The 15978-nt window shown below is 39.2% G+C and overlaps 1 protein-coding gene and 1 long non-coding RNA gene across 2 annotated transcripts in view; both read right to left on the bottom strand.

Moving 5' to 3' along the window:
* LOC143721541 (uncharacterized) overlaps window positions 1-15978 on the bottom strand; it is a 323157-nt gene that overhangs the window by 270128 nt on the left and 37051 nt on the right. The window lies entirely within an intron of this gene.
* Window positions 1-15978, bottom strand: part of LOC143721535 (protein shisa-9) — a 96720-nt gene that overhangs the window by 44713 nt on the left and 36029 nt on the right. The window contains exon 3 of the mRNA XM_077212032.1: window positions 11807-11922. Within this exon, the coding sequence (XP_077068147.1) occupies window positions 11807-11922 (116 nt within the window). The remainder of the gene's footprint in view (window positions 1-11806; window positions 11923-15978) is intronic.

Genomic DNA, 15978 nt, shown 5'->3' with positions numbered 1-15978 from the left:
CTGCATATATCCTTAACACTACCCTAAACCTACCCATCACATAAAACTTTCTGCATTTTTACATTTTCAAAAAAAATTCTGTATGATGGATAAGCTGTTTTCCTCTTTGGAACCAAAAATGTCCCCACAAGGATGGGATCTTGGATATTGCCATTTTGTATGGACACACACACGCACACACACACACACACACACACAGAGGCAACATGCGAGTTCTCTGCCAGAGCCACTAAGGTTTTATTTTTCCGCTTCTCAATGGACTGGAACTAATTTAATGACACACATTCCACTAGGTCCACAAGCCACATACAGAATACTGACACACACACACACACCAACATGATCAGGATAGGAAGTTAGCAAGTGTCCCCAGACTTCATTTGAATTTGTCATCAGATCCCATATAGGAGATAAAGCAATCAGTGGTAAGTACAGCCCAGCCATTTATAACATTGATGGACCAACACGATTCATACGTACAGAGAGAGTGTGTGTGTGTGTGTGTGTGTGTGTGTGTGTGTGTGTGTGTGTGTGTGTGTGTGTGTGTGTGTGTGTGTGTGTGTGTGTGTGTGTGTGTGTGTGTGTGTGTGTGTGTGTGTGTGTGTGTGTGTGTGTGTGTGTGTGTGTGCGTGCGCGTGCGTGTGCGTGTGTGTGTGTGTGTTAAAGAGATCGGTGTGCAAGCAGTACACTGCAATTCATTCACTAGCAGCACAGCCTGACCCAATCTCTACAAAGTGCTTGCGAAGCAATTGTGTGTGTATGTGTGTGTGTTTGGCTGAACACGCTCAGTTAAACCTGATTGATGCTCTTACACACACCGGCAGCTTTCTGACCTTCAAACAACCTCCAATCCCTGTCACCCCTCTCCCTGCTCTTCAGGTGGTACGACCCTGTTCTGTCCCTATCAGAGCACAGTAGGAATGGGTCATTGTACCTGTTGAGAAGGGGTGTTCACTAATGCTCATGCAGCTCTCTAATTGGACTGCATAAAAGAGAAAAAAGAGCAGCAAATATTGTTGAAAATGGCAGAAGACAAAGGGAAGATTTTAAGGCCTTTGAGTCACATTTGATTTATTCATGCAGTTACTTGTTTTTGGGAAGAAGGGTGAAAAATAAAAGGGGAAAAAAGACAGGGATGTGGAAAGACAGGACAGAGGGAGAGAATAAGGCATGTATGATGTTTAACACAGAGACCAGCTGCTCTACTGTCACACTAAATAACCCTCACTCTTTTCCCCTCTTTTCTTATGCCCCTCTCTTTTGATGTGCTGATGCTGTCACTGCGAATGCATGTTTCAAAAGAAGTGTGTATGTCAAAGTGTTGTTCATTGTGGTTATTTAGAGATAAACTGTTGAGTATGCATTTAGTTACAAGGATGTAGGTGGTTAGTAATGCATAAGCAACGAGAGACGGGATTAGTTAAAGGGATTGTTCAGCCAAAATGACAATTCTGTCATCGTTTCCTCACCCTCATGTCATGCTAAACTTTGTGAATTTCTTTCTCCTGCAGGACAATGTCTTTTTCCATGCAATTGCAACGAAGTAAGAGTAAGTAATGTAGCTTTCGAGCTTCAAAAAGGATACAAATAACTAATGAAAGTAGTCCATGTAGCTCTATATCCTACAGACCCATAAGGGGGGGCATGGTGATGGAAAATAGATTGGAGGAAAATTTTTATTTAAAGCATTTGTGTTCCCTTGAGAGTCTTTGAGTTTGCTAGAGCTAGTTTTGCGAGAGAGCGCAAATGTGTTGCAAATGAACGCAAACTTTCCCGAGGGAAACAATTAGAGAGAATGCATAAGCATTTAAATATAATTTTACCTTCCATCTCATTTTTTTTTAACATGTCCCCTTAGGGACCACGTACGGACCACTTTAATAATACAGTTTTATAGTTTAGAATAACATGTGTTAGCCAGGTTTAGACAGACAGATAAAGAAGGCATGAAGATGTGGATAAAGTTCAAGAGGAGGAGGCTTAGGAGGCGGACGAAGGGATGGTGACAGCAAGACGACGAGACCGCGGTGGCGATGATGGAAAATGGCTGGTTCAACGGACCCAGAACTCGGTGACGACAGCCCACGGTGGAGTCGAGAGAGGGAGGTGCCAAGGTGACTGACGACATCCTGGTGACGGCCGATGGAGGCCGAGCCGATGGACCCCAGGGCGCAGACTGAGAGACAATAGACTTGAGCGACACCACTGGCACTGGAGACCTAGGTGGAGTTGTGGCGACGAGCGTCTGAGGTGGAGCAAGAGTGCCCGAGGACTGAGGCAGAGCCGGAGGGAAGGAGGAACTCACTGTTACCGTAATAGTGGAGGAACTGAGCGTAGCGTAAGGCTCGCAAGTCCATGGTGTAGGCAACTGGTGATTGCACGACCTGCAGCTCGACGTCACAGGAAGGCGTTTCCGGGGAAGACGAAGAGTTGCAGGCATCCAGCAGAGGCAGGGCTGGAGGACTGGTTGAGCTTTGTGGTGAAGGTGATAGAGGTAAGCTTGACATGATCAATAACGTTAACTCCAATTCCAAGCAAGCCAACGAAATATTCTCAGTGCTGTCTTCAAACAGTTATGATTCCGAACAGACAGATGATACCAGGTGGGATAGGGTGGGAGGCAGTATCTCCATGTTAAAATCCACCAGAATTCCCTCAGCCACAGATATCGCTGGCTCACACCACTGGTCAGACACACTCTGGGGCACCCGCTCTGGGGCGATGGTCGGCGCTGTCCCTTCCTCTTCGGGATCTGGCTCACTAATCGCGGCGGTTGGTCGCTCTTTGTCTGTGGGGGGCTCACGCAAAGTCTCCGCGGTCGAGGGTGGTGGGGGGCTGGGCTCTGGGTCTGGCTGTGTCCTGAATCGGGGACAGGCGCTCTCCGGGAGGTCTTCAGGGTAATGGTAGTTGGCCCTGATCCAGAACACCGATTTTTAATGTCTCGTCATCGTAAGGGCAGGTGACGGCAAGACAACAGAATTATTCCATGTAACTAAAGAAATGAAGGCTCGTCTGAGTCACTGCATCAAATTTTGCAGCGTATTCCATTGTTGGTCTTCTGTTAGCCAGGTTCCGTCAGACAGATGAAGAGGGCACGAAGATAAGGATAAAGTTCAATTGCAGAATTTAATAATAAATCCAACAGTTACTACAGATAAAGATGCTAACACAACAGCTGTGATTATTAGTGTCCATAGAAACTGATGAATGTCGGGAAAACTCAAACAAAGGAACACGTGTTGAATGAAAACAAACTAAAAGTCCATGAAAACTAAATTAATGAGGCTTTGTAAAATATACATTTTAATTTTTTTCTCTTTGCAAATGAGAAACTCCTGCACACTATCAGAACTTGCATTTAAAATACTCTTTATTGGAAATGTTTCGGTCTCTCGACCTTCATCAGGCATACACAAATCTTCAAACTCATCCCATTTAAAACCAAGCACATGACCACTAAACAAGGCTACACCTGTAACCATTTCAACTAATTCTGGGCACTAACTAATTTTTCTCTTTGAAATTTAGAAAGGTTTCGAAATGCTTAATCTGTTTATGCTCTTTTTCATTCACATAAATCTATTTCTTCTGACAGAGCTTTTGGAGGATTTGACCATCCGTTTTCCACAGAGCAATGAATAACAGCTGGATTTGAGGACATCTGAAAACATCTGTCACATTTACGAAGGTCAAACTAGATGAGCCTCACACACACATTCTGCCTACAGCTTGTCTATCTCAATACATAAAATTCTTGTAAAGTAACATACCAGATTGGATTCTAACTCAAACTCACTCATGCACACACCTTTCAATCCATTGCATTGAATTATAGAAACTAGGGGTGTTAATAAAAACTTTCATTTAAATGTAAAATGGCAAACTAAATATGGAAAGAAATGATCAAGGACACCTTAAAGGGATAGTTCACCCCAAAATGTTGTCATCATTTACTCACCCACATATCGTTAAAATGCCGTCAAGCTTCAAAAAGCACACAAAAGCATAACAAAGAAAATCCACGACTCTTGCAATATATTTTAAGTTTTCTAAAGTCATACAATAATTTTGGGCAAGAAACCGAATAACATTTAAGTTATTTGCTGAAAATCTTCCCATCCAGCCATTGTGATTCAAATCAATCAGACCCGTTCTGTGAATTGAAACCAACATTTCATTCCATGAACCGTTCACTTGAAAGTCAAGTCAGGCATCACTATTTCTCTGTTTGAACACTCTAAGGGATATTGTATGATTTCAAGAAAACGTCTATGATGCTTTTGTGTTCTTTTTGATGCTTTAAAGTCTCTGTTCCTCATTCATAGTGATTGCATGGAAAAGAGTGACAGCCTTTTGTGTTCCACAGATAGTTTGGAAGGACATGAGTGTGAGTTAAATAACAACAGAATTTTAATTTCTGAGTAAAATTAATCCTAACTAATCTTTGGATGAAAAGTCCAGTTCATGTGAAAAATACACCACAAAAAGAACTCGCCACAAGTGCACTCTAGGGTTAAAGTCATGTATTAACAGAAGCATGCATAAATACGTCATCCTGCTATGCTTGACATTTCGGTGTCTCTGCTCAGACCACATGTACTATCTGCCTTGTGACATTTAAACCTCTTTCAGATGGAAGGAGAGGGGTTGAAAGGGCAATGTTTTCCACTATTCTGAGTTTTTTTCCCCCCGTATTTTCAGCCTTTCCACTCCATTTCCTAAAAAGCATATCTCAACTTGATGTCTCACTCTTTCTCCCTCTCTCTCACAATTGTACTTTTTCTCTTTCCCCTTTAATCATACTCCTTTCACACAGACATCAATGCATGTTTGATTGACATATTCTACAACAGCTTTTTGATTGGTGCATTTGCAGGAAAAAAGCTTCCTGTTGTTAAATTGACATGCTTACTTCGATCCCTCCAAAGTGCAGTGAAGTAACTTGCACAGTTGCACCAGACGATCATGGGTCTGACTACAGTACGGTACACTACGTTATTTTGTTAGACATTTGTGTTTTTAAATTTTACTTATTCATTATTATTTACAAATTGTATCATTATACTTAACAAATATAACTTAATTGTCTTTTAATTAATTGTAATATTTATAATATACATTATAAAAAATATTAAAATAAATTGTAAACAATTTTTTTTTATAAAATTGTAATATATATATATAAATTTACTGTCGAATTTGAACCACTGAATTTGTGGAAGCGAATTTGTAAAGCGAAATAAAATGGACCGAAAATTGCCTGTTGAAAATTATAGGTTGTATTTTCAAAAAGTTTGAACATTTTGGAAGTCCTAAAAATACAATGGATTAAAATGCAAGCATGGTTAATGCAATGCATATTTTTTTCAAGTAGTGCAATTCAACAGGCTTTTTGTTTCAAAAACATTTGGCATTATTTTACTTCCATAAAATATGCGACAACAAAAGTGAAAATCAGCGAAGAAATAGCTAGAGTTGCCGAATGCCCCTTTAAAGCATTGATTTCAAATATTGTCCTGTTACAACACACAAACAGCTAATTCCAAATATGTCCCTTCCTTTCTGACCTTACAGAGATCTTGAAACATTTCATTTGATCTTTTTCTTTCTGAAGCACATTTTCGTCCCTCTTGAGATTCCACCTTCCAACAGACTGTATGCAGAAGGTCAAGCTGTAATAATCTTCTTCTTAATTGAGAAATACAAAGGGCTTTGAGATCCTGCTAGAGCAGAACATCACAGGAGAGAATTAACATCCTACCATGGTTACAGTAGAAGTTTACATGTTTTGAAGAAAATGTGAGTGGCTGCGAAAAAGTCGCCATGTTGTAAGGATGATGCTAAGGTGTTTAGAGTGTTTTTTAAACACATTGCTATCTAGTTTTTATGGTGTTCTGGGTCATTGTTTACTAGCAACAAAAATCACATTATATATATATATATATATATATATATATATATATATATATATATATATATATATATATATATATAGATTGCTTAGACAATTCGATTGCTTAGATTGCTTAGTCACACAAATTGACATTCATATCAACAGTCTTTTTGTCTTAGTCTCCAGTAAAAATATCTTATAAATGTGGTCTTATATTTTCAGTCAAAATATCTAAAAATATTTGAAACAAGATAAATGTACTGGAGAAGCAACACTACCTGGAATATTAAGACTTGCTTTCATAGTTTGCTGAAAATAAGTGTATTAAGTCTTACTGCACTGGCAGTGTTTTTTTCACCTGTTTTAACTTTAAAAAAACATGAAAGAAGCAAGACAAAATACATTCATACAAATACATTCACACATTCAATAAAGTTACTTTCTCGAGTACATTTTTGTAGACAATATTTTTCAAATATTTTTAGATATTTTGACAAAAAAAAATAGACAAAAATATCTGTTAAGAAAAGTGCTTGTGCAGTGATTCTCCAAAAGAGAGCATCATGGCTACCGGATCCTGATTACTGGTTCTGCAGCCAGCTTAGCTTGAGGCTCACTGCAGAAATCACCTCTGCTCTGTGGAAACATCAAAAGAGCTCAGATCATTGAGCATTAGAACAGGCCTCAGATCTGTTTAACCCTGTTATGAAGACGTGCAGCGTTGAAATGAATGCTCTGTCCTGCTGCGGCTTGGGAAGATTGGGATAATGTCCAGCTGTTTGTTCTGTGTGTGTGTGTGTGTGTGTGTGTGTGTGTGTGTGTGTGTGTGTGTGTGTGTGTGTGTGTGTGTGTGTGTGTGTGTGTGTGTGTGTGTGTGTGTGTGTGTGTGTGTGTGTGTGTGTGTGTGTGTGTGTGTGTGTGTGTGTGTGTAGTGCCCACAGCTGTTGGGGTCAGCGGAAGGCCGCTGGATCCGTTTGGTAAGATAGGGTGTTAACTTCCACTTCATTACACTTTACAAACACACACACACACACACACACACACACACACACACACACACACACACACACACACACACATGATGGAGGCACAGTAAATGTCTAGCCATTCACGCTGGTGTAGATTCTCAAGGGCAAAAGTGACACTTCTTCTAGATTTAGTCTGTCTCAGTTTTTTTCTGTTTCTTCATGTAATCCAATCACTCGATGATGGTGAGATCAGATTATATTGACTGTTGTCAGATTCCTTTTGTATACAAAAATCTCACTGGATTATTACAATTAATGGCAAAAGGAAAAAATGTTTGGAAATGTAAACTGATTCTTCCTAGTAACATACTACAGCAATAAATGCTTAATATATATATAGATGTATTATTACTATTAATAATAATATTAATATTACACATGTATGTATGTATGTGTATATATATATATGTAGTATTAAAGTAATTTTTTACATACATTTACATTTTGAATTAGAAAAAATAAAATGTCTTTTTCTTTTTTCTTCAATCTGCTGCCATTCTTGTTCAGATGTATAATATGAAACGTTATTTATACAACCAGTGCTAGACTGCTTTTTCAGTAACAACACTAAAAATTTACTCCTAGACACGTCGCCCTCAACACACTCACATTTTTGATTTGATGGATGGGTTTTTCATGGGTGGTCTGTAGTACAACCAGCACACACACACACAACTGACACACACATGCTGTCTGCCAAGAACATGATTGGCACATATGGCACAGAGTCTTTCTCTCTTACACGCACACAAACAACGCAATGTCTCATCATCAAATGCAAACAGTGTGACAACTCATGCTGTTGCACTCATTAGCTGCACATATGAAGCATTTTGCACTCAGCCAGACCCGTAAGATCTCCATCTTTAGAAATGCAGTAAAAACATGCTTGTATCAGCAGTAAAATCGTCTGCTTAAGAGATGCATCTCTCCAGAGCAGGTGAAAAAAATCCAGAAGTGTTTTTGCCTACAGGCGTTTGACTGCTCGGTCAGACAGCAAGTATGAACTGTAAGATTTACTGTAAGATGAGCATGAACATCTCTCCACCTGTCACAGCCAAGCTGACAATCACATACTCATTTGTTGTGCGCATACTCCAAATTAAAGTAGTTTTTCAGTGGTCTTGTATTTGTCTTCAAAGCTGACTAGAAGAAAAATAAGATAGGTATTTTATTTGACTATGCAAGCTACTTCAAAATAGAAATAAAGATTTGTATTACACTGTAAGAATTGTTACGTGCAGCTTATAGTTAAGTTTCATTTTACAACCCGTAAAATTATTTTGCCGGTTTAAGATAATGTAGCCAGATTCTTTGGATGCATTTTTCTCATGAAAATGTTCTTGCCCCTTGCAAAACTTCCTACCATGATGCTGGTGTATGTGTGGGTGATTGCTTACTGGGCCATGTTAAAAGATTTGACCTAAATCTCTAGATATGGATCAAGCACTCCTTTAATGTAATTCTAAGGGATGTTTTCACCTCTACTGTAATACACATCTACTCAACAAGCTGCATGATATTATTCATGTCCACTGCACGAGCACGAACACTGTGGGTTGAGCTAGAGTTTAATGCATTGTGTTTATACTAACCTTAGATATTATTAAATTGTGATTCCACAATTTGCCAATCGCAAACATCACTAACAACAATCATAATTGGAACTAACACAATCATTATGATACTTATTGAAAAAAGCATACGCTTTTGCAGAAGGTCATGATCCCCAGGATTTCAAAGAGTTGATGAGCTGGGATGGAAGGATGATGAAAGTTCTTTCATTCAGTTCTCATTCTCCTTTCTAAATATCACTCTAATTCTCATTTCATTCGACAGCCTATCACACCCACACCATTCCTCTCCCACACTCATTCATCTTTCCTCTTGTCTCATTCTCTTTATTCCTCCCCTCAGGTCTTTTTCCTTCCCCTCCCATCTCTCTCTCTCTCTCTCTCTCTCTCTCTCTCTCTCTCTCTCTCTCTCTCTCTCTCTCTCTCTCTCTCTATTTATTCATTCAAACTGTCTCATTTTCCTTCTATTTTTCTCTGCCAGGTTCCCTTACTGTATTGGTTTTCTTGATTCTTCAAATCTCATTTTCTTCCCTCAAGGAAAGTGGTTCTCAAACTTTTTCAGGTGGTGGACTCGTTCCACAGAGATTGCGGACCAGTTTCAACTCAAAAACTGGGGGAAACCACCAACTACCTGAAGAATTACCTGCAGTTTGGTCTAAAAAAGTACAGTTCATTTTGCAGGTGGCCATTACACCTTGGGTGAGCTTTTTTTTGTTCAATAATTCAACGGGTGGAGTCAATTATTCCACTTATACTACTGTTACCACACCTCAAGATATTGTTCAGATGGTGTATTTTAAGACATTTGTCAGTTTTTTGTCTTTAAAACGCTCTTTGAGAAAGAGAGTATGTGCTTTCCGTACACAGTAAAACGTAATTTTGTGGCAAAAAAAAAGATGGGAACAATTTGTCGTTTTTTTAATCCTATTGTTTACTATAATTGTTTGCTTGGTCAGTGTCGTTGTGGGTTTTGGTTCATTTGCTGTTGTAGTCTGTAAAGACCTTTTGAAATCATCTGGCGAAGTGATATGGAACTGTAATGCGTTAGACCTGCCTGGAACTACTTTAGCCGTGCGTTTCCCTGAAAATAATTGCACACTTTAACATTCGTCACTAGATTCCTATTTTAAGCTAATTAACCTAAATGAAACTTTATCACACAATAATTTCAACATAATTATTCAATGCATTGTTATGATTATATCAATCAAGATATTAATTTGATGCTGGTGCTCTTTGTCGATTATAATTATTTGATTCTGTTTATAGGTCTATTTTTAAGCAGACAATCTTGGATATCTTCACGTATCTATTTGAGAACCACATTTCTAGGAGCTCATCATTCTACTCCATCTTCATCACTGCATTTCTCCTTCTCTAATTTCCATCCATCCATCCATCCATCCATCCTTCCAGACTCCCTGTGTCGACATGAGTTTACCTGTCACGACTCTATGGTTTTGTGTGTGTGTGTGTGTGTGTGTGTGTGTGTGTGTGTGTGTGTGTGTGTGTGTGTGTGTGTGTGTGTGTGTGTGTGTGTGTGTGTGTGTGTGTGTGTGTGTGTGTGTGTGTGTGTGTGTGTGTGTGTGTGTGTGTGTGTGTGTGCGCGCGCAGATGGATCGTTCTTAGACCCTTGTGACCCTTTGTCTGATCAAGCTGGCTTAATGAGCACTTAATTAAACACTGAATGAAGAGATGGATTTAGAAAAGGAAGAAGATAAAAGAAGTATGAGTAGAAACACTGACACAGTGGAAATTCTCACACTCCCAAGAAATAATCACACCTGTGATGAAGTGCGTGTGTGAGATAGAGAGATAAATGGGTCCCTAATTCTCAGACAGAAGGACAGTGTGTTCTTGATCGGCATGCCTTGGCTGAAGTTTCTTAATTATGCCTTAATTAGCACAGTTGCTTCGTTAAGCCACTTCCTCTTCCAAGGCTGAGAGTGAGCAGCAGTGGGATCTCTCATATCCGCAAATTTAATTACTCCCTCTTTCAAGTTCATTACCCTCACTGGGTCAAAAGGTGATACCCTTTAAAGCCTCAGTGTTTTTGCTGAGGTTTCATCTATTCATCGGCCAATGTGTATCTGAGAATAATTTAATGGATTGTGATTGTGCAAGAATGATGTGAAATGATGACATAGCTACATTTGCAACATTTTTTTTTTTTTTTTTGCAACAATTTGGGGATTTATTTAAGCTGTCGTGTGTCCCAACAAATTTCAAAGATAAAAATGATCACCACAGGAGTTCTGGGGGAAATGCTAGGTTGTTTTTTATTAGTATAAGCAAAGACTTTAGATATACAAAGACAGTGCACTCGTATTACTATGAGTGGGAGAAATTGCAACGCCCAATATTGCGGAATAAGTCTAAATAAAAGAGCCAATCGCCAATTGGAAAATTTATTTTTTATCACTGCAGAAAATCCAGCTGCTACAGAAACAGTCAGTGTTGTGAGACTAATGCATATGACTGCACATGTGGATTGGCAGGTCCAGCCTAAAAAAGGAAGGTTTTTTTGTTTGTTTTTTCATGATTTGAGCGTTTAGAAACTCACTGAAATTTCACTGGTGATTGATTCAAATATGAAATTTAATCGTGAGCTTGGATTACAGCTTTGGATAATTTGATGTTTCCCCATTCAAAGAGATAAGAGCTGCACTTGCATGACTGAAATAGTCGCCTATTTCAAAGATGGCCACAGAGTGAAATGACTTGCCTTAAAATGACTTTGGTATAAGTCAAAAGAGCCCAACTTTAGGTTCTATGATATTCTGATCATATTATGATAAGTATGGCTCTGTTCTCTCATTTTGTAAGTCTTTATGATTAAGTCTTTATGAGTCGTTCGTAAGTAAGTGAAAAACATAAGTCTGATTGCATAAAGTACACCTCTCCTCATCAAGATGCCAAATGTGAGGCAAAATTTGTGTCCATAGCACATTTCAGTTGCATACCACAGTTTGCAGCATTGTTATTTTAGCATTATTGATATAATATTAAAGTATTTATTAATATTTTTAATTTTCATAAAAATTTTAGATAGATAGAGAGTATTTTAACACACATTTAAAAATTTACATGATTGATAATTCACATTCATGTGCCAAAATCTGCAAGGCTCAAATCTTGAGAGTAGGCGACGGAAGTAGAAATGCAAGCAACCTGTCAAGGTCCCTTTTTACCCCAGCATTGAATGTTTGATATTCATTATATTTCATTTAACGTTCATCTTGTCTGTGAGTCCCTGTGATTGAGCCCAGCAGAAAATCTACAGTAGCTGTACGTCTGGAGCTGTGACTTACCGTTGTTGGTGCGCATTGACCTGCCAGAGATGCCATTAGATCCGATTGGGTGGTGACCTCCTCCTCTGTCCACGCCCCCGGCCTCGCCTGGCTGTTTCAGCAGTTCTGTCAGGGCCCTAAAAAGAGACGGGTTTGTACAGCATCAGTTTCTCAGTAGGGCACTTGGCAAACAAGGGTGAGCGATACAAACCAGACATGATCCCACACCAGAGTTTTGCATTCGATCCAAGTCACTTCTCACTTATTCAAGTCATTTGTCTTCAAGTCTTAAAAACCTGGCAAGACGTGTCTCGATGTGAGGGATGATCATTTTAGATTAATTTTAGGAAAGAATTATGCGTTTTCTGTAAATACATGTTGAAATGATGCCGTAATGTGATTAAAAACTGCAAACTGAAGTTGAGGAAAATACATCTCACAGTCAATTAAAATGAGAAAAAACTTTCAGTTTTTTTTTTTTTCATAGGAGATTTCAGTTGATCACATTCAGGGCTCTCAAGTGTCACTCATTGAGCGTGACAGTCACTCATTTCGGTCTTTTGTAACGCACTCCTGCTACACATTTTATTTCTCACGTAGAAAAACTATTTATAATATATTTAATATGCCGCAGCCGCAGCGCCCAAAATTTCTCTGGCGCGCCGCTCTCACTATGGAACCAGCACGAATCAAGCGTGTCTCCCCTGGAGTTCTTAGTCGAGCCTACCACTTATCAGCCAATAAAAAAAAAAGAAATTGGCTACACAATAGCCAATCAGAAAATAGCACTATTGTATCTGGGTAAGTTTTAACGCAACAACCAATGAAAAAAAAAACATATCCTGGAATTGTTCACATGATTCTGCTACAACATCTTACGAATGTTTCGTTCAACGAAACCACTGGAGCTCCGAATATCACTTTGAGCCCAGAGTAACTCTTGATCTCCTGTTTTAATGTTACAACAAATTCACAACTTGACAACTTGACGGCTGTTAGAGAATGTTTCCCAGATAATTAGCATCAGTTTTTCACGATTTTCTGTAACTTAGCCAACAGTTTTACTCTTGTCACTCTTGCTGTCTTCAAAAGCCCTGCACATTAGTGTAAGTGAACAGAACTGTTGCTAACATTTCTGCAACACATTCACTTTTAACACTGCAATGACTTAAATCAATATGTTAATGTACATGAAACACTGTAAATTAATCATTTGCAAAAAAAAAATTAAACCCAAACATACAGATCCTTCATAAAAAAGAGCAAACGCTTGTCTAGAAAAATGGCAGAATGCAACAGTTGCTAAAGTTAGATTGGTCTGTAACTTTTTAAAGGGGCTATATGTAAGAATGTTCATCAGAGCCGATCAGCCCTATACGCACACTTCGCATGTTGCGTAGGGCCCTGCCAATTACTCAAGGCCCCGCCTCCCCCTCGTGGCAAAGCGCGTCAATCAAAGTTTACAACATCGGTGAGAAAATTAAGTGCCACTATACTTCTGGTCACGAAAAGAAAGAGGGAAAAAAACACCATGTGATTGAATTTCGGGAACAGCAATCAGGTAGACATGTGTTCTCTCCTCTCCAAGACTGATGTCAGGAAAGAACAGTAAAGTTAAGTTGATGTACATCTCTCTGTAGTCGGTCTGTCTCTAACCCAGCTGGGCAATGCATCTTTTAGTCTTTCTGTGTCTTGCTTGCTAATGCCAGCCACTTCCAGGGCTGTGTTCTTTGACTTTGTGCTTGACAAAAAAAAAGTGAGAGTGAAATACAACTATTTATTACATTTGATAAACGACAAAAGGCAACGGTGATTGTTTATAAACTGCAGCTCGGAAAAGATAACTACGTTGCGCGTTAACATGAGCGTGGACAAAATGAAACGCGCACTTTCCAGGAAAACATCTGTGGGGACCAGTACAATATGGGTGTGATGGGACTCCTCATTAACTCTGCAATAAAGCAAGATGGAAAGCAATGTATTGACATTGACTATTGATTTATAGGCAATATTGCATTTAAAATGTTGATTGGCTGGACATAGCCTACTGGTCAATATGGATGCACATCCCTCAGTAAATAATAACCATCAAGTATCAAGTATTGCTTTTATAGTTTAAAACACAGTGACATGCTATGGAAAGCCATTTTAGCTTTTATTCATTCACAGAATGCAGTTTTGATATCAATAATTAGATTTGTACAATTCTTGATATTAAGAATGTACTTTTTCTAGTAACAATGTCTATTTCTTATATCAGGAATTACATTTTCATTAGTAGCCTACTAGCAGTGTTGGGAAAGTTCACTTTCTACATGAACTAGTTCAAAGTTCAGTTCACAAATTTTAAAATGAACTAGTTCAGTTCATAGTTCATACTTCACAATTTTGAACTAAGTTCACGGTTCCAAAAAAGGAACTAGTTCATAGTTCTTTTTTTCCATATGTTGCTGCGAGCTATTTTTTTTTAATTATTGCCAGAACCCATTGGCGGGCAAAGTTTGCACAGAAATGTAAGATTTTTCCCATCCTCACCGACCTTGTCTTAAAACTGATCATACGATACGATGCCTCCTCGCTGCTTTGTCGACTACATGCTGCTTTTTGTTTTGATGACGCATGCGGCGGCCTCGGTGCGACGCGTGATTTTTTTTCCCAAACCACTTCAGCGGAAATCCCGCCCTGCAGCCGATTCTAAAGTTTTCATTGGTCATGTCAATCACTGTACTGATTGCCTACACCAAACACTGATCCCTAAACCTACCCGTCACTGTAACCTAAACCAATGAAATCGGCTGCAGGGCGGGATTTCCGCTGAAGTGGTTTGGGGAAAAAAATCACGCCGGTGCGACACTGGTGGCTTGTGTTGCCAGATTGGGTGTTTTTTTCCCTACATATTAAGGCCTATTTACGTGTGTTTTATCCGGGTTTTCGCCTGGAAGACTCTATAGAAATCTGGCACCCTATTGAAAGAAGTTAAACTGAGAGAGCGTGCATTCAGACACCAGAATGAACACGTTCACACGTTCATCAGGCAGTAATACAGTACCTTCAGTTCACGTTCGCCCAAATTATGAACGACTTCATGAACTATCGTTCAATGAACGCGTTCAGGCACAACACTGAGTACTAGTTAAAGGAGGGAGGATTGTAGTGGGAGTACTGGGGTGTCAGGTGTGACTGTGTGGCAATGGCAAATGGTTTACATGGCTCATGGGTCAGGTAGGAGGGCCCCTTGACAGAATTTTGCTTAGGGCCCCAGGGAGGTCAGGACCGGCTGATGTTCATGAACAAATCACTTTTTTATTGCCAATGTGTGAAGGAACAGCTGGTAAACTTAAGAGACAAGACTTTTCTCAACTTATAGGTTGTCTGCTAGGTAGACTGATTTTTATGTTAAGGACTTGGGGACGGAAAAATGTGACACAAGAAACAAATGCTTTAACAATGTTCAGGATAATGCCGGCAGAGCTATTCTGTTCTGTAATGTCACTGTTTCATGCAAAGTAAATGGATTTATTCAAACTATAGTCTCACATTGCCAACTACCATAACAGTGTAATTTAAATGACCTCATCTGTCAACATGATGCTTGTGAATTGCAGAGCTAATGCAAACATATCTACATAAATCGCTATGATCAGATGCTTTCTTAACTGCTGTTTATTCACCGCTGTCATTTTTGTTGTGTGTTTATTTTGTTATTGAGAGAAAAGCATTCAGCACATTTCGTCTAAGGCCTCGTTTACACTCTCAGTGAAATGTGACCCAATTCCGATTTTTGCTCATATGTGACACAGATCGGATGTGTTCTATGACAGTGTAAACAGGAAAAAAAGCGCATGCATTCAGATATTTCGAGATCGGTTTCAGGCCAAAAATAGTTTTTGCGTGCATATGATACACAGTTTTCGCGTACATATGATATGCACTTTATGGCATGTAATACGCAAGCACTCCCCACCTCTAATCCTACCCAAGGGGTTTACAATGCTTATCATGCACGCAAAAAATATTTTGGGCTATAAATGGCACGAAAAATAAAATTATTGGTATAGATACTATTAGACTTTCATGAGATCGAGTTGTATGCTCCCACCATTCCTGAGATCTCTCTCGCACACAATAACTGAAGCACATGTGCAGGCTGCAATGATGGCCCTTTTTGTCATCCTCCTCAAAATCATGGTGAT

The sequence above is a fragment of the Siphateles boraxobius genome, unplaced genomic scaffold (genome assembly GCF_051911475.1).
Source record: "Siphateles boraxobius isolate OS27281-9 unplaced genomic scaffold, OSU_SipBor_1 66, whole genome shotgun sequence".
NCBI classification, from domain to species: Eukaryota; Metazoa; Chordata; class Actinopteri; order Cypriniformes; family Leuciscidae; genus Siphateles; species Siphateles boraxobius.
Note: the sequence above shows the minus strand (reverse complement) of the source record. Positions and strands in the feature narration are given on the sequence as shown.